This window comes from Platalea leucorodia (assembly GCF_965183815.1).
Source record: "Platalea leucorodia genome assembly, chromosome: 6".
Lineage (NCBI taxonomy): Eukaryota > Metazoa > Chordata > Aves > Pelecaniformes > Threskiornithidae > Platalea > Platalea leucorodia.
The window spans coordinates 32266053-32285853 of record NC_138828.1 but is presented as its reverse complement, the minus strand read 5'-3'; the positions used below and the strand labels follow the sequence as shown (position 1 = coordinate 32285853).

The 19801-nt window shown below is 37.6% G+C and overlaps 1 protein-coding gene across 2 annotated transcripts in view; it reads left to right on the top strand.

Moving 5' to 3' along the window:
- RAP1GDS1 (Rap1 GTPase-GDP dissociation stimulator 1) overlaps positions 1-19801 on the top strand; it is a 102726-nt gene that overhangs the window by 59536 nt on the left and 23389 nt on the right. The window contains exons 4-5 of one of the 2 annotated variants that reach the window (XM_082316571.1): positions 1029-1154; positions 17365-17511. In XM_082316571.1, the coding sequence (XP_082172697.1) occupies positions 1029-1154; positions 17365-17511 (273 nt within the window). The remainder of the gene's footprint in view (positions 1-1028; positions 1155-17364; positions 17512-19801) is intronic. The other variant, XM_082316572.1, reaches the window with a different exon arrangement.

Below are 19801 nucleotides of genomic sequence, written 5' to 3'. Positions count from 1 at the left end.
GTCTCATAAATGACTAAGTAACACAAAGGTAAACTGGTTTTGGAAGATCCAACATAGTCTAGGATCAGGAAGAGACATAATTTGAAATTCACAACAAATCAAAAATGTGTTGACCTTTTGCCTATTACAATGCTACGTCTCTGAAGGATGCTCTGTAGTAAACTATTAAGTAACACTGTTGGTGTATCAAGTGGTTGCTTCTGTAAACTTCCCTTGTAAAATGTGCAGCACAGTGCCTGCCTAACTATAGCTCCCTCTGGAGACCAGTCCTTTATCTCTCTGACACCGGGATAATTCTCTATGGCTAGCACGGATGTGAAATAATACTTTGGTTCTCTGGGACTGGGGGACATAGCAGGAAGGAAGGACAGAAAGGCAGAGAGCTTCCCAGTGGATGGGTCCTCTAGCTTTCCTCCCATGGTGGGAATCAGTTAGACTGTGGAAAGGTACAGCCCTTTAGGCTCACATAATCTCTCTTGTATTTCTCATTCTTTCTTTTTCTTTTCCTTACCTTCCAAATCAAGAGCCTGTTACTTAGCTTTAATTCCTTTTTTTAAATTTTTTTAAAGCAAAAGCTTTTCAAGAGTTCTAATTAAGGGAATAGAGAGTAAAAAATGCTGCTTACTTTGAAGTATGAATACTAGTTTTAAGTTATCTTTTGCGTTATTTACTAATTTTAATTTATGTTGAATTTGTTGGGGTGGAGAAAAAGGTTGCGAATTCACTGTTCTTTTCAGCAGTTCTTTATGACGCTAAAAACATGCTCAGTCTGAGCTATGTTAAATTAGTTTCCATGGAAGTCAATTAAATACTCTTAATTCCTTCTAAATTAACAAATAATAGAAAAGACATAAGCCCAAATCCTGACTTAGGCTTATTTTCTAGAAACTTGCATGAGAACTTACTTACATTGTTTGTCTATGCAGACGTTTATTCTCACAAAAGCCCCAGTTGCAATGCCAGTGTAACTAGAATGGATGAAACTGAAAACCGCCGGCTTGCTTTAACAGGCTTTGCATTATTTGCAGAATTTATGCGGAACCCATGTGTGGATGCGGGGTTGATCCCTCCTTTGGTGCAGCTGTTAAACTGCAAAGACCAGGAAGTATTGCTTCAAACAGGACGTGCCCTGGGCAATATATGCTACGATAGCCGTGAGTGTTGAAATATGCCATATTTTGTAGATGCTCTTGTAGGAGGGAAGGGAATGTTTTGGTGTTCCGCACATTGTGTACTGGGGGGTCATTTTCCTCTTTTCTTGATTTTTATTTACCACATGACTCTTCTCATTATATGGGACAATTGAATGTCACATTTGCATTATGCTTTTGTGACAGAAAGTTTAAAAAAACTGTTTCAATATTGTGATTCAACTGGATATAAGAATAGAAAAGATTTGTGACCGTGTTTTTTTTTAAAAAAACATAACGAGCTAGGTTTTCAAAGAGCAGGTGCTACATACACAGAGGCCTGAACAGTTAATTTTTCCTCAAATAGAATGTCTCAGAAGGGAATAGACAGAGTCAGAAGGGAATATTCATATTCTACCAGTCTCAAAGCTGTACAGAGCCACATATGTGGCTGAAATTATGCCTGAGCTATCTTGCTGATTCTCAGAATTCTTATGTGGCCAATCAATTGCTACAAGATTACATATTTCTATTTTTGGTAGTCAGGGGTTATGGGGGGGAGAGGTTGGTGAGGTTTTTTAGCTTTTTGTGGGGACAATAAATTTTGCACTGCCAAGCAATTGAGTTTTGAAATGCAATTGTGACTCCATGTGTTGATTACATGCATGGATATGTCATTTGCAAAACCAAACCAGTGGTTGCAGTGTTTTGAAAATGCAGCCTCATTATTCCTTACTTTAAATATTTTGATACAAGCCAGTGCATGATAAATACAGTACAGAAGCAGAGACACCAGGAACATCTTTCTATGCACATGAAGGAATTAGAAGCCTATGGATGTCTGCAGATGGGAAGCGAGATGAAATTGTAAAAGCATTTTGAGTTTTAGTGCCTTATTTCATATGGCAAGAAATTTTCTTTGTACTATGTATTGCATTTACTAAAAGTTTTGCTGTTCTGAATACTGTCTGTTGAAAAAAACCTGAATTATTAGTAACCTTTCTCCTTGCTACTTTTTTTCATCCTTGTTAGGAAATTTACATTTTATATTGTTTTAAATTACCTTGCCTTTGACCTCAGGGAAGTTAATCAGATTTTCCATGCTGGCATTTCCATTTACAGACAACTACTGCTTAAGGACATTAATGCGTAATTCTCTCATTTAGAATTTTCTTTAAGGTGACCAATCAACTGAACAGCTGCTTCCCCATGGAAACTTCAAGTAGAAGCTGTTGAGCTTTCTATAACATAATTTATTTACTTTATTTTATTTCAGGGTCATGTGTGATATCAAGCTCACTCCCAGGTGTCACTAGTTTATTTCATATAAGTAAAATCTACATAACTATTCATGTCGTTGTTCAACCCACATTTTTTCATGAAATACAATAAGGACACACAAAAATGGTTTTGTAGTATCAGGTATTGTGGACTACTGCTGGCTTTTACAGTGCAGGATTTATCCAGTATGGAAAAGCTGTATTACATGCCTTGTGTTGCCCTTCTGTGGAGCAAAGCCGGCACTGATAAAATCTATAGTAGGCAGTGATGTGTTCTGTATGCCGTGTGTTGCTGTGCTCCTGTGGGAGGACAGTTGCTACCTTCCCTGTGTATTTGAATAGGATTAATGAATAAAGTGTAATAAAATGTCACAAAAATCAAGATAAGCATCTTGGATCTGAGTGGAAGAGGCTATTTACAGTGCTTATTTATCACATCCACCCTATTTGCTTTATTTTGTATGTTACCTTATTGTGCAATGATTATGTAGTTAGGTACCCTATCCTAAATTCTTATTTAGGACAAATACTTTCAACATGCTTATTACATGAAATTTAATATATTTTCATTTATGACTATTATTTTTCCCTAACGAAGGGCTTTAAAATATAACAGAGACAAGGTGTGGAGGCCAATAGTTCTGATAAGAAATGTTGTTATGTATTGATAGTTTGTTTGTTTTTTTTCTGTTGAGACAAAAGCAGGTGTTACCCTTCTGATAATTTGGACTCATATAGGAACATAAAATACATCAGTAACTACATTTTACCATATACATGAGAGTTTTTTCACTTCTACTGCCCATGTAATTATAACATGCAGTAATGAGGAAGGTCTTTAAGTCCTAAATCAACAATAGGCTGAAATTATGAAATCAAGCCCATATTGAATGGCTCATAGCAACATTTCTATTTATTGAAGGCCTCAATTATCCTGTATTTCATCCCAGCAAGCATGCATCACTTTGTTTAGTGACAGTTTGTGTGAAAAAGAGTTAATCAGGTCTCTATTTTTGAGAGAAGTCTGCATGGCACAGGATGAAAGTTGTGGGATAAATGGCTTTTCCTACAGGGAAGGCCCCTTACAAGTGACCTTGCTGAGGAGAAGGATTGCCTGAATTTTTTTCTTGATTAAATGAAAATGGCAGTGGTTTCTTGGAGTTCACAGATGCCAGAGTTGCTGCATGAAGGCAAGACCATTTCCATGTAAGTTCAGAAGGGGCTACTCCTGGAACATGGCTGCTGTGGAAAGGTAATTCATGGCTAAGTCCCAGTGCTGGAAGAAAGAGGAATTACACACTTGCTGGCCAGAGACCTTACTGAACAGGTTCATCTCCTCACAGAAAACATGAAATGAAAACCTGTTGACTTACTGACAGATTTTCTTCTCTAAAAGTTTGAGGTACACATGCACAATGTTATTGTCTGGCCGCTCATCAGTGTTAGCCCCCTAAAATAATACTGAATCACCATTTGAGCATGGAAGAAAATACAAAGAATTAAATGCATTTCATAAACCGTTAAAGAGGAAAAAATAGGTCAAATTTATCCCAAGCAGCCTTGAGAGCACCCTTTTTAAAGTATTTAAGTTGTGAAGAGATCTGCTTTATGTGAGTCCCTGAACATCAAGAATACAGGCAAATATAATTGCAAAGCAGAGTAGAAGGAAGCTTTGTTAGTACTGATGAGGCTTCTAGTCTCCCAGCCTTCCTCTTGTATGCAGAAATGAAAGAAACAATTGAGGCAGCCAAAAAGATTTTAAGTCAGATGCAATGAATTTAACTAATCACAGTATGCAGACTGTTTAGTGCTGTCCTACAATTTAAGAACAGATACATTACTGTGTGTTCCTGTACAGCCTGTAATTGTTCTACATGCTTTATCTAGTAAACGTCACATACACCTCGGCCCCCAAATTTTTGTCAAAGCAGAAAGTACAAAGCAAAGAAATGGAGACGTGATCTCTCCTCCTCTCCCTCCTGCTTTCTCCCCCACTATATCTGCAGCCTGTACCAAGTACAGCTGCTTGTACTTCCGTATCCCCAGACAACGGATTCTTCAGCCTCACTAAGGGACAGAATTTTGTCTGAACTGTATTACTAGATGCAAAGCTCCTAGCCCACTCATTCCTTTTAACCACCAGTTATGTTTTTTCACTTATAATCAAAGCTAATTTCTTAGGCATTGTCCAGTCAGAGCATAAGACCTATCCTTCTAGCTGCTTCACCAGTCTTTATCCATGAATCAAACTACAGCTACTTTTCTACTGTCTTTCTTTCCATCCCCCCTGCCATTCTCCCCACTGCTGTTTCTTTAGTAAGTTAACAAACTTACTAAAGTAAGGGTTTACATTTAGGGCTATTGCAGATGTACAGATGTTACAGGCTAATAGGGCATATCTCCAAAACCCTTCTACGTTCCCCCTGCACCTTGGTTGCACATGCAACATGAAGATCTCGTCTCCATTATTCAGGAAAGGTTATGTTTAACATAATATGGTTCTTGCTACAAAAAGCAATGTCTTAAGTCAGAGCAGAATGGTTAATTCTGCTGTAGTTAAAGCCTAAAAATGATTTGCTACCATCAGCTCTGGCAGTTGCAATATTAAATTAAAGAACAGCATTATCCAAATTGCAGCTTGGGATCACTTCATGAGCAGCCTGATGGCTAGTATATGCCTCATCTCTCTCTGCTGGCTTCTTTCCCAATAGACTGGGAAGACTCTGGTGACTTGAATCATGTGGCAGATTGAGTGCTTGGGGGACAGGGAGACTGAGACCACAGTTTTCAAGTTAGGCCTACTTTCTTGCAAGACCCACATGAGAATGTGGGAGAAAGACAAAACCTGTCTGTAGCCGGGTCTCTGTCCGGCTCTGACACCCCACACACCAATGCAGTTTGTATAGATGAAAGATCAGACCAACTAGATAAATTTTAGTCAAGAATTTTAATGGAAGATGATGCTATATTAAAATAGTAGCAGGTTATAGCCTCACAGTATTTTTTATCATTAAGTTTGTGATGCACATGCTATCTTAATCTCGGTGATCTTTCCACAGGTAGTTAGTTACACACTTCAGTTTTGAACTGATTGACAAACTATTTTCCTGTGGTTTTATATAGCATTGAGCACACTATAGAAGCCACCATAATTATACTATAAAAGTGGTAATTATAAGAGGATGTGAAAGGCTAGGATATTTAGAGCCTGATGCAGTAGCCATACAGACTAGAGCGAGTCATTCTGATTGACTTCAGTTGAGATTAGATTAGACTCTTACCCATTGGAAAATAATTCCTTCTTGCTGTTTAGAGCATCCACATATTCTGAAAGCTATCAAAGGGAAATAAGCTCTCCATATATCTTGAAAGGGAAGTGAAAAATTTCCCATTCTGCCTTTCCATAATATTCATATTAATGGTAGTGTTTAGAGACCTCCTTGGGGAATCTCAAAGCTATTGCTTTTTGGACCCATCCACAACCTTGTTTCTTCATGAAACCACCAGCCTGGGTATGTGTTCTCAGCAACCATACTTCATGATATAAACAGCTATAGAATTGGAAAAAAACTAAAAATGCCAACTCGTTCCATAAAGGCTGTCCTCTGACAACTGCTTATCTACCTTTTTCTGCAGGAATTTACTGGATCCTTTTCTCATTTCCCAACCTGTACATTTCTTTGTCATCTACTCAGTCTTACTTGTATTGATGGCAAGACTGCTCGCTGAATTTCAGCAATGTGGCCTTTCACATAGACCCAGATCTCTCTTGATCCCAGCCGTAACACCAGACCATGAACATTATACTACTTCTTGTTAGAAAGATCCTACATGTGCTATAAATTCTGTATAACCAGCTGCCCATCCTATAAGGATGTACAGACCTCTTGCAGAGATCTGCTAAGAAAGGCTAAGTACAAAAATAAGAAACTACTCAATTGTACAGTTACATACATCTCCTCTCAGGAGATGAGGTTAATTTCAGGATCTAAAGCAGAAAACCAGACGCTTAAGAATTAAACATACTGGAAAGAAGTCAAATTCAGTTTTCTTCAGAAAATGGCATAACCTTTTTCAGTACCATATGGAAAACCAGCAGAATCCTAGAACACAACTGGTGTTGATAATGGCACACTACTGGCTAATCATTTTTATGAAGGTCACCCTGATTCATGCAGCTAGGCAGCATCTTACCACAATCTTTCACTTTTCATTGTACTAGATCCTACCAAATGCAAATGCCACCTACTAAGCTGTTTCCAAAGCAATATCATGAAATTGAGACCAGAGGCTTTAACTTGTTGCTTGAAAACTGATTGTTTATAACACCTTACAGAGGATTAAAATTCTGGTTTTTAATTGTACGGTAATGGTATTTTACCTTTAGATCTGTCCTCTCTAAGGCATGTTGGAGTCTTAGAAAACTATAGCATTTTTAGGTTAGAAGTCCTTGATGATGCAGTATTTTTTCCAAGCCTCTGCAGCACAAGTATTGCATCAGCTAGAAACTAAGCATACCATATGCATGCCAACACATACTTTCACAGTAATATTTAGTGCTCATCAGCAATTAATCATGAATGTTCTTAGGAGGCTGTTAAACAATATTATTCTAATTTACTTATTTTATAGCTGGCCTAAATGGAATCAGAATGATGAGGAAATCTTCCTAGAGCATCCGAAAGAGCCATTCGAGAGATGATACAAAAAAAAATGAATTCTCATTCTCAGGCTATTACTCTTTAGAAAATTTACATTCTAAATATTAACTCTGCTGAAACAAGTGGCAAAATTCTCATGACTTAAGCCAAAACTTAACAGAAGCCCACATGGCGGGAGAGGGGGATAAAAAGAACCAAAACCCCATTGCCATAGATTTGCAATTTTTCCCTTTAAGATGAAGGTATGAGGCCTGATTTTCTGTTTGTTTTAAAGAGTATAGGTATGATAAGTCCTGCTTATTTTCTGCAGTGCAAAGGTTTTTCCTCTTCCTGTTTTTTCCAGGAAGATTATTTGAATAAGCAGAATAAGTAGATCAGAATTCAGTCAGTACAGGCATAAAGAAAATAAAATCTAAGAAACAAAGCAGATTTTTTTCTGATTCCCTACTTTCTTCCCCTCCAGCATTTCATTAACAGTCTTTAAAGTTTACATATTGCTCATATTCCAACAAGCTCAGAGACACCTGCTTAATTTACAGTCAATGTAGAAGGCACAGGCAACAAGGAAATTAAAAAAAAAAGATAAGAGATGGAAGGTGTTTCCAGGGTCTTAAAGGAGGTCATGAGCAGACTTGGAAAGAAATCCTGCTTTATTCACTAGATCTTGCTGCTACCTTAAAAGCAAGTTAAGGATTCAAACTTTGCTTAAGGACTGAGCTATTTCTTCATACTTCAAAGCTAAACAAAGTAGGAAAGGCAAAAACTTGGAATTCTCCTAATGTTTATGAAAACTAAAAAGAATTCCTTATCAGGAAGAAAAGCTTTTAGAATTTCAGTAATAATAAGTGAACAACACAAGATACGTAACTCACTCTTCTCCTTTCAATTCAACCTCCCTTTTCATGTCTTTTTCACTTTGCCTTTTAAGATATTTGAAATTGTTCATATTTATAGATAACTGCACAATCACGTGTTGTTGCTTTCAAGCTCCTCAGAAAACAAAGACATGGCCAAAGCGTCTAGCTTATTCTACTTTATTTAGAAAAGTAGGCATTACCCGACTAGAAATATCAACTGTCACTAAATCAGCGATGGTAGAAAACATCAACTGAATTACCATGGAAAACAGAAGAGAGAATCTGTTAGCATCTTGCTAAGCATTGCTTATGCGTAATTGGGAAGTAAGTGTTTGGTTGGGTTTTTTTTTTTGTTAAGCTTGCAGCCATCATTCTCCTTTTAACTTTGTGTTTTAATACAGCCTAATTATATAGTCATAGCTTCTTAAATAATAATGTAGGATGTAATTTTGTTGTACGCTCAGATCCACTTCTATAGATTTTTGCAACACTGCGCCATACATATATCGCATGGGCCAAGCCTTGTAATTGTTTACATGATAGCTACACAGACATCTGGTTTTATACAGCATTTCATGCAGTGCAATAACAGCATAGAGTTAACATACAACATGCAAACCACCTAAATTCAGTTACATTTGTTGTGTTCATGTATAATGAATACTGTGCAACTCTCAGAAACAGAAATTGGGCATTATTGGCAAAGAACTATATTAGTAAAATCTATCCCTTAATGCAGTGAAGCTCATGAATGTCCCAGCCAGGGGACCAGGACTCTGTTTAGAGGGGTTTTATACTGTTTGTACAGTAATATAATCAAGAGACCATACCCACCAGAGGAAGTTGCAGCCTAAGTATTTGATAAAAGGCAGTAAGGAAAGAGTTAAGTAAAGCTACAGATAATAGCAAGATGGTTAGCATTAGCAATAACAAAGCTGTGTTCCTATCACATGAGGTGTCAGCGTGTATGAACAAATGGCCTTTGAGCCTCCTTGATCCTGAGACTGCAGTGTGTCTGGTTAGTTGTCCAGCCAGCAGAACAGCCTGAGGAGTCAGGGTGGATGCCTTGAATACCCTATCTACAACAGCATTCACATTTCCCTGAAAAAAGTCACTTACCTGAGAGAGTGTCCAGCTTATCACCCACATCTTGACACCACTCTTGAGTGCAGTCCTCGTGCATTGCTAGTTGCCCTCCAGTCAAATCGATGGGTTGCCTTCTGCTAAGGACGTAAGATTTCCTAGAACAAAACACTTTACTGGTCTTTCTCAGGCTATATCCTACAGCCTTTCAGATACAAGAATTTTCTACAGGACAGCTCCTCCGTGCAGGCTGCACACTAACAAGCAACAGCCCAACAGCCCGCATGCTGCTGCTTGGCGTTGCTTTAGAAGACCAAGTCCTCTCATGTCCCCTAGGCTTCATGATTTGGGGCAAGGATAGCCCTGACCCCAAACCCAAGACTCACCCCAGCTTTTCCTAAATGCCAGGGCCACTTGTTACTTTCTCACTTCTCTGAATAATTTTCTTTCTTCCCAGGGCCTGGTAGGATGCACAAATATGCTTTATGGTGGGTTTTTTTGGTTTGGTTTAGTTTTTTGCTTCTTTGTCTTTTCCCAACCTACTCCAAATCCCCATGGGTTACACACTTTCCGAGACTGCTCCTCTGGCTGCTTTGGTGGAGACCCACGGCTCCTTCGAGCTCCTTCAGCCAGCAGTACCGCTCTCAGACAATACCAGGCTAAGCCTCTTGCCAAGCTCCTTTCAGCAGCACAACACCCCTGTTCTGCACCGGAATGTGACCATGCCATGCGCAGTTCACACCCTTGTTCTTCAAGAGTTTGAAGCTGAGACACAACATTGCACTCCAGGCCTGGGAATAAAAATTCTAAATTAATTGCTGTGTGCAGGTTTATTCTGTTAATAGCATGAGGTGCTATAAATACCTGTTTACCAGTGTAGAAAAACTGCCTGATGCTTTACCGTATAATTGGATTCCATGATTTATTTCATGCTGTATGAAGAAATAAGCATAGGCTGGCTTCAGCTCTGACTTATTCTCTCATAAACCTAGAGTAATTTGTTTGACTGCAATGGAATTACTAAGGAGTTGCATAGAGTTATAAAATCAACTGAGGAATCTGCTGTAAGCATATTGCACACGGAAAGGGAGGCAGAGGGAAGTGCTACATTCAGCTTTGAGGGCCTTTAACTGACTTTTATATCTCTAGTAGAACTTTTTCATACTGCTTGGCTTCTTTATTTTCAACTAGAATTCAGCAGTGGAAATTACATTTTAAAACTAAAATCTCCTTGGAATCCAGAACAAGTCACCTGCCAATACTGAGACTAGTAGTATTTTATGTCTTGTTGCTGATAAAAACATTTCTGCTATTATATTGAAATCTCAGGTCCACTAGTAGAATTTGACTGGAAGTGAAGTATTGAAAAGTCTTGAACAGTAAACTCATCACTGTTCTTTTGTCTGAAATTAGAAACACATGATTTTTCTCATAGATATCTGACATAAGAGGAATATGAAAAATAAGCAAATTTTATTGCATTTAAGTTGTGGAGTTGATTCTGGCTTGCATTTGACTGCTGCCTTAGCATAACATTAAGGAGACTGTGATACTGGCACATTTACCCGTCCCCTTCAAACCTTCTGCCAAACTCCTGACTCTTTAGACAAAAGAAATCCCACAATACTCAGAAGAAAGATTAGGGCTTGTTGGCAGCGATATCCTGTGGTCCACACATTGAACATATCATAAGGAGTCTACCAAAAATGCCCCTAGATCTCCATTTGGATACAACATTTTAAAATTGTATTTGTTAGAATAAATCAGTTGCATAAGAGGGCCAGTACGCTGCTGCATCAGTTGTCATTAGCCAGCAAATATGCTGGGGCAACAGTTTTGTCGAAGAAGATTAATGCTACATATTTTAAGTCCTTGAAAGCACTATTTTAAAAGACAGCATTCTGTTAGCATTTCTAGTTTACTGTTTACATATTTACTATTTTAGGAATAATTTCTAAAAGAATAACTTATGAGACAATACCCTCAATGCAGCTGGAGTTAGGGCTAAGGATAATTGCCAGCAATTTAAGATGAACTGATTACAAGACTGTTCTGTTTATCTCTGAAGCAAGCATGACTAATTCAAGATTATTTTTTCTTCATAAAGCAAAAATTTTTAAGGCTATATTGATTGATTTTAATCAATAAGCAAATAAAACAAAACTGTACTTCTGGTAATCCGAGTCTTATAATTCCTGAAGGAATTAAATAAAGGGAAAGGAAATTTCAGTACAAGATAGAGCAATCCCCAAAAATATCTTTCAAATTATTAAAACATGAATCTCAAAATACCGTATTGCTGTGTCCTGTCCCTTGTAGACAAGTGCACAGCAGACATGGAAAAAGCAGCAAACAATAATAGTGCAATATAATTACATGAAGCTTACTTTCCTTGAAAAATTAAAATTAGTGCAGTGCTGCTGTGTGGTCTGTAACAGGGTTGTAGTCTGCAGTCTTGCCGTCAAAGAACTGACAGGGTCCAGAATCCAGTGATTTAAAAGCATACACAGATTCAAGATAAAAAGTAGGGTCAAGTGTTAAAACTGAATGACAGCATTGCATTAAAAGTTTTATCTTCACAGTGGTCAGACAGGAAAAAAAAATTGTAAACTCCCAGTTTATGTAAGTGGCAGTGTTTTTCCTAATGTCTACATAGATAACGTGGTTTACAGTAGCTAATGGTTTGCCCCTAACAGTGTTTTTTGAGTATTTTCTCTTTCTATTTTCTTAATAAGAGGAGAGAAAACCTGTAAGCAGGACCTTTCTTCCTTTGGAGTTCTACTCCTGCTGTTTTTTCCCCACGCATGGTCATAATTTTCTGTATGTCACATCATAATTTCCTCTGCAGCAGCCAGTTTGATATCACAGAAGATTATGACTTCAGGTGAAAGAATAAGCAGCAGGAGCAGATGAATGCCTCAGTACAAAAACCATGCAAAGAGGACCTAATTAAAAAATAGAGAAAAATAAAAATAGAACATGTAGAAAGAACCCTTTCCTCCTCCACCTTGGGCTACTGTAAATTAGTTCATCTTTAAAAAAATAATAATTAAAAAAAATGCTGTCCATAAAGCACTGGTCTAACCTAAGAAATATTTTGGTCAAAAAGAATGCAGGGTTGGAGCCAAATGCAATAAAGATGAAGCACTTAAAGTAAAATGGCAGTATGTCCATTAAATTGTTTGATCATTACACCCAATTGCAGAGTAAAAGAATTTTAAAAGAAATACTGTATTTCTTCTATGTCACCAAAAGCTGCTGCCTTGGCAGCTTGGTTTATGCAAATCAGCGACCTTGATCATACAAATCATCCTTTCCCTCACTAACTTGCACCATTTATACCAATGCAACTATTTACCCCAATAAACTTCTGTAGAACATGAATTGGAGAAAGGAGAATTCAAGTTTCCAAGTTGCAAGACACAGCCAGAACATTTCAAAGTACAAATCTTAAATTTGAAGCCCAAAAGATCATTTTTAAGAAGTGCTGTCAAATAGTTTTCTAGCTGATTATCTGAGAAATGGGTATATTTTTGAAGCCTACATATATATTATAACAACATGGTAACTTGTGATTTTTGGTGCTTTTTAAAGGTTAAATCTATTTTATGCATTTTGAATCTGCAAACCAATATAGGGCCCCTGCTGAGAAATATTACATGTAAAAGTGTATTGTGAAACACAAAATTCACATTTCAGAATTAAGATACAGTAACAAAGACTTAGCAGAGAACTCTTTGGAAAGCAGTGGCACATCGTGACATAAAGATATGATAGGCAAAGGTAATACAGAGTGTTCATACCTTACCTTTTTTGTGAGAAAAAAATGGACAAGCTTTCAAACAACCATTCAGTACATCGCTATACTGAACATAATTTTCTATACTTTTACTTAGTCATTATTTAACTAGCTATGATGCCATCATCACCAGAATCATAGACACCTACCTAATTTTTACCAGCCTGTGGGTTTACTCACCGTATACACGCTTAAATAATGATGTGCAGCTTTGCAGGACCAGGATGATTTCTAAAGTACAAATGACTTCTAAACTGTAGTTTAAATATTAGAGATGATGAAGAGAAAAGTTTGGAATAGTGGAGGAACCAGACCTCCACTATATATAAAAATATATTTTAAAACTTAATTAAAAATTGGGTGAAACACCAGTTTTTAGAACTGTCTGAAACTGTGCTGTTTTTTTCTTTTGAAGACACAGCTTTATATCCTAATAGAACATTAATAAGAAATGTTTTTGTCCCAATCTGTATGAGATGCATCTGCTTCTTTAATGTCACTTGGATTAGCAGAGCTTAAACTTTATGTTAAAGAAAGGGCCCAGTATGAAAACAACAAAGCTAATTTAAGGTTTAGATTAAAGAGCACTAGGTGAGCTATTTGCAAAAATATTTTCTGATATCTGCCTATACTATGGCACAGCCCTTTGCCTGATGTAACTATATTTCCAGAAATAACCACCTTACAGTGGTGACAAAAATCAAAGTATTGGTGCATGTATTTTAGAAATAACCCATTGGCTGTATATAGGTTATGCTTTACATTGTTTTTATACTTCAAGCTGTCGTTTTAATTCTTTTTTTCCTGTTAACCTTTTATGACTTAGTGGTTCGTTTTAGGGTTTAGTAAACTGGGGAAGAAAACTCAAAGGAAAATTATGCAAACACATCTTGGGAAAAGCCCATTGAAAAGCACATTGAAAAACACAGTACTCTAAGTGCTGCATTTTAAAGACCTACCAATCATACGCACTGAAAAAATCTTGGTCTTTGACTTGGCCATCCACTGGAGCAGGCATCGCTGAGCCACGGGGCAATTTGACAAGACTTTGTTCACAGGGGGAACGTGAGCAGTCACAGTAATTTGATAATCCACATTAAAACGCAGTTTTGCATAAAACTCCTGTGAGCAACTCAGGATAGAAAAACGGACTGTGCTAATTCTTAGAGATGGTTGCATTGCATTGGGCTAAAGAACATTGCAGAAGTAATAACTCATTCTGCAATAAATCTTACTGTACATTTTGTAGGAAAAAAAATCCCTCTGGTCTCTTAGGTTGTTGTCATTCTGGCATCTTTAAACAGTATTACGTATACTTAAAAAAAAAAGCTATACAACAGCATTGCCCTTTGTGAGCTGCAGTGAAGCATTTTTAAGCAGAAATGTGAATGCTTTCATTAAACTGTTCAATCACTGATCTCTTAGGAATAGCAAATGTTTATTTTAAAAGGTCACAGGAAAAAATTTCAACGCAGCTTCTGGGAGGCTGGAAGCACGTTAAGTGTGGGAGTTCATAGAGCTGCTGAACTGCAAGGTAATAGTTGGATTGAGAACAAGACACGGCAACATGCTGTGGTCTTGTTTTGACTGTAAATGATTTGGAGTTTGGTGAGTATTCTTGTGTGCAAAATCTGTTTCTTAGCGACGGAGCAGGGAGAAGCGTGTTGGTAATAAGTACATGGAGCATTCTGAGTCAGAAATACACTTTTTGCTTGGGAATGCAATGGGGTGTCATAGCCTGAGCTTGGAGTGGATAGTCAGGACCTTCAGTATTTTCCTCCTATATCTGCTACAGGATTCTTTGTGGCCCTGCACTGATGAGCCGAGTTAATCCTCTTGGGCATAAGAAGGCAGCACCAGGAGATGCTAATTATAGCACTAGCCCAGGTCTGCTCTTCACCCAGCTGCCTAGGGCAGAGAAGCAGCTATGCAGGGTGAGCTCTAGCATGGGAAAGAGGTAGAGCAACAAACTCTATTAAAGCATCTCTTTTACAAATCTCGCAGCCTATGTAGTCACGTCAAAGTCTGGCACTTACAGCCTGCCACCTGCTTGGGAGGGATCCTGAAGTTCATTTTGCCCTAACTTTTTGAGTATACTATAGAGACAGAGTCTTGGACTGTCTGACTCTTCTTGGAGTCAGACTTGTTTCTGAATCTTTCTGGTTTACTTTTGCTGTCTGTACAGTGGAAGCTGATTATCTATCTACCTAACAAAAATATTGTGTGAATAAGAATTTTGTCATGTATTTGAAGTGAGAGACTATTATGTACTTAAAGATACAGCAGGTTTTGGATATATAACTTCTTTGACAAACCAGAGAGAATGGAACTAAAAGGATATACGAGTTAGATTTTCATTTGTTGTAAGATACTATCACACAATTCTTTTCAGTGGAGTTGTGCCAAATTCCATCCAGGTAAGGTACTGTTTTTTTGGTTTTTAACCCTTGCTTCCAAACCCTCACCTGATTCTACCTTTATATTATTCTTTGCTTACATATTTTATATGCAGTTCCATATCAAGACACAGGAACAAGCTTGGCACCTGATTCTTATCTGAAGCTCAATTTTATCATTGTCTTAGTTTGTTGATTTCAGTTGCATTATAGTAATTTGAGGACCACATTCAGTCCATCTGACCCAGAATCAGTGATTCAGTTTCATTTTGCACACCTGTTTTGACTCACAAAACAGGTGAGTCAAATACAAAGTCATGTTTTTGCATAACTTTTGTAATAACAAAGACGAGAAGAGGATACATAAAACAGGATGCTGGAATATTGTGGCCGAGTTTGTTTTTTTTTCTCTGCCGATTTTGTAAAAGTAAGCACTGAATCTGAACACCTGACTATATTGTCTTACTATATTTTGGTGTAGGACTTCCTTTCATTTCAGCATTATGCCTACATTTGTCACTGCATCAAGGATGTGAGATATTTCTTTTATATTTCTCCTTTTTTAATAGTCCTTCCTTGACACAGAATCTTATCTTGAATTTGTTTGACTGTAAACAGATTCCAGTTTCTCTTTTTTCAAAATGGAATGTACATACCTGCAGTGAAACACAGTCCCCTCATGTCCTAATCATGTCCAAGGTGGAGACAGTCATGGCAGTGACATTTTTCTTCTGTTGCATGTATCTATCTCAGTTATTCTGCAAAACACTTATTATTTCGGTAATAAATTTAATAGTTAATATCCACCAAGAATTACCCTTTCTCCTTCAGCTCCACTCAGCAAATTATCTGAAGTCCCCATATATACCCCTTATATATATATATATATAGTGTGTGTGTGTGTGTATATAGTAGGTGTATATATTACACTTATAATCCTTTATATATATATATATATATTATGTAAGAGGTATATATGCCTCATAAATGGTATTAACAAGAATTGGAAGATTTAGAAACTTCTTTTTGCAGAGCTCTGGAACACTGTAGTGGGATCATATTATAAATGTGGACAACCTTGGTTTTCATACCGAATACATTGCACAATGAGGAAAACTTGATAGCTTGACCTCCACGTATGATGGGGAGAGAGGGGAGTGATGATAGGGTGGTGAATAACAAGGGGAAGAGGAGATTTGCTTTGGGGCCATTAAGAAATTAAGGGGAGGGGTTTTTTTCTTACTTTGCAAAACTTTTGCTTTAGTGATTTTCCCCCCAAGCTTTTGTTTTCAACCAGATTTTCCAGTTGATTCCAACTGTAACTCACTTGGAAATCTCTCCTTTTGGAAGCCCTGGAATTTAGGCTATTGACTGTTGTCTGTTGCTGATTGCCTGCTGGGAAAGGAAGTGGCATTGTCGATTACTGTAATAGAAGGCCAATTTTTCCTTTATTCCTACACTGATACATCAAATCTGATTTGTTATACAGAAAGAGTTCCATACAAAGATTATGGGGTGTTATTTACAAAACCTCAGAACATTGTAGTCTATTATAGATGCAGAGTGAATTTTTCTTTTAGCCATACAAAAAGAATCTGATAGTGGTATTAAATTTCAGGTATAGAAATACAAAGAACATGCTGTGTGGCAGAGTGAGTGCATGAACAGAGTTTGTGACTGGGAACTAGTACCTCTGCTTTGTCCATTTTATTCCCCATTTTGTTTTTAAGTAACCTAAGCAATTTATTTTCTGTATTTCAATTTCTCGATCTGCATAACGGCAAGAGTAATTTACCTGGTCCACAAGGGTGTATGGACTAGGCTTTGTAAAGTGCTCAGAGCCTCCCTCTGGCAAAACCCCATGTATCTTCAGAATATCATTTATCGGCTCCAGCGGCTCTGCCTCAAACACTGAACTTCTCTACAAAGGTATTAGTGCCAGGTGGTTAATCCCTTTTCTTGTAGGTGTTTTCACTTCCCTAGCTCTGTTGCACTAAAAGCTGGCCCTCAAGCATCTCTCTAGATGAATTTGACAGCACTGGAGGAATGACTTCACTCTGTTTAAAAACTTCATTTTGTATGATTAATGTTATGTTCGGGACTCTATGGTGGGTTTTGGTTTCATTTTTTTTTTTTAATGTAACTCTTTGTTTTACAGATGAGGGCAGGAACGCAGTTGACCATGCAGGTGGTGCACATATTGTAGTAGACCATATAAGGTCACTGTGCAGTAAAACAGATCCAGCCAGTGAGAAGCTCTTGACTGTCTTTTGTGGCATGCTGATGAACTATAGCAATGAGAATGGTAAACAACACCGAAAATTTGCTTTATGTCTACCAGGAGAACAACCCCATCAATAAAAGAAAAAAGATAAAAGTTAAAGTCAACTGTAGGTTTACATTGTGGATACTAACACGAAATTATTCTGAAAAGATCAAGTACCTCGATTTGCATATACAATTTTCTGTATAGGAAAAATACAAATTTACAGAAGTAAACTAGAAGGCTACATTAAGTCCTCTCTTTTTCATTTAGTATCAAACAACACCATGAGACTAATTTGTTGCAGGCATGCAGTGTTGTCTTGTTGATGATTTGGGGGTATATATGCCAAACAGTTTTCCTTAATCATTTTTCTCCTTGTGAAGTGTATATAAAACCACATTACTTTCTTCTAAGATAAATGGGGAATAATTTATGTGTATGTTCAACACACTTCTGTGTCTACAAATTATAAGTTTATGTTCTTTATCCCATTAAACGGAGATGCGTAGGGGCTGGGACAAAACCACAAGATAGTATCTTAAATGAGAAATCCTCAGCCACTGAGGGTAAGAAAATAGTGTTCCACACTAGTTGTACAAACATACTGATATTTTAGTACCTAGTTTGCTTCTGCATGCAAGCGTGGTAATATGCCAAAACATATTTTACAGCGTTCGCACATTTCCAATTTTTTCAAAATTTTAATCTGTAGGAAAATTGGGATAAATGAGGAAAGCTAAATAGAGGATGTTCTCCTGACTTGTAATGGCACAGATTGCAAATGTAGTTAGCTAATCACATTGTTTCTTCGATCATGCCCATTTCCTGAATTGTAGTTTTTTATCTTAGGAAGAAATAGCTTCTTTATTAGCTGCTCACCATTTCCTTAAAGTTACCACTTGCTGTAACTCACTTTCCAAACCTCTGTCCCTGAAACTCTTCTACTTTTCAGGATGGTCCACAGGCTTAATTTTTTTTTACCTTTACTGTATAAATTTTTAAACTGCTTTATCATATCTTCTAGCATAGTTTCCTTATGTGTTTTCTGTGCCATCTCTCTGGAGCTCTCGCTCTTAGTCTTACTTATCCATCTCCAAATATCACTGTCGTATGTGTCTCATCTCTTTGTCTGGTTCTTACATTCTTTTTTCCTCCTCTTTTCCTGGTATTATCTAAGAATACTTGTTTACAGTACTTCTTCCTTCTTCTCCAAATAGCAGCTTTCTAGTTCCTTTATTTCATATATTTTTCAGGAACTGTTTTGCTTGATGTCTGCATGAGTGTCACATTTTATTACATTTCATAGCGTTAATGCCATATTTTCTTTATTTGTTAAAATATTTGGAGCAAATAGATATTCTCACCTCTAAGCTACCAGAATCCTCTGGATTAATTAAGACTAATGAGCATCCAGCGTATTTGGTAGCTCAAGACAGACCAGTCCAAAAGCACTGTGTAGAGACACTGTATCAGTATTGCTTCAGTGACCAAGCTCCCAGCAGATCTTCCCTTGGAAAACTAATTATGAGATAAATCTCCCAAACAAGCAGCTTCTAAACAGTTTAACTGTTATGAACATTGAATAAATGACTCATTCCATCTAGTAAGATAGCTTATGCTGATGCAGTCAATAAAGCAGTTGTGTAGTTCAGCGACAGCTAGGAGGATTCACTAGCTGCTCTCTACTCTGCTAAATGACATCTTTCATCTCGCGTGAACTAACGAACTGATGCAATATTCACAGGAGCCACTGAAGCAATGTCAGAAGTGAGAAATGCAGGAGTATTCCCAGCTCCTGGATCTGGGTGCACCCCACCACCCTGTCCTACCACCACATCAGGGACGATTGCTGGGGGCTTACCAAACCCTCACTTTACCCCACATACTTGGTGGTCTCCATGAAAAAGGACCTTTTGGTAGAGCCCCAGCTCCTGTTTGGCCCAGCACCCATGGGTATGCTGTGTAAGACTTGTGTCCTACAGTTCCATTGTGAATTTGCCCAGTGACTGGGGCAACCACTGAATTAAGCCCCAAATAATCTGCCAAATCAATATTAAAAAAATTAAGAAGTTAGAGGATTAAATTTTTAGAAGAAAACTCAGTGACCATACCTGCAGCATGTGCATGGAGAGACAGGTAGGCGGACTGTCTTGCCAGTTTTGTTTTAAGAGCCACAAGTACAATTGGACCATAGTTGTGAACTGCTCTAAAAATATCACCTGTGGACCATCGTAAATTTTCAGGACAACAGTCAATGTCAGATATGAGCCCAAGACAACCACTTACTTCCACGCATTGCAGCATCAGGTGGATAATATTCTGAGTAAAT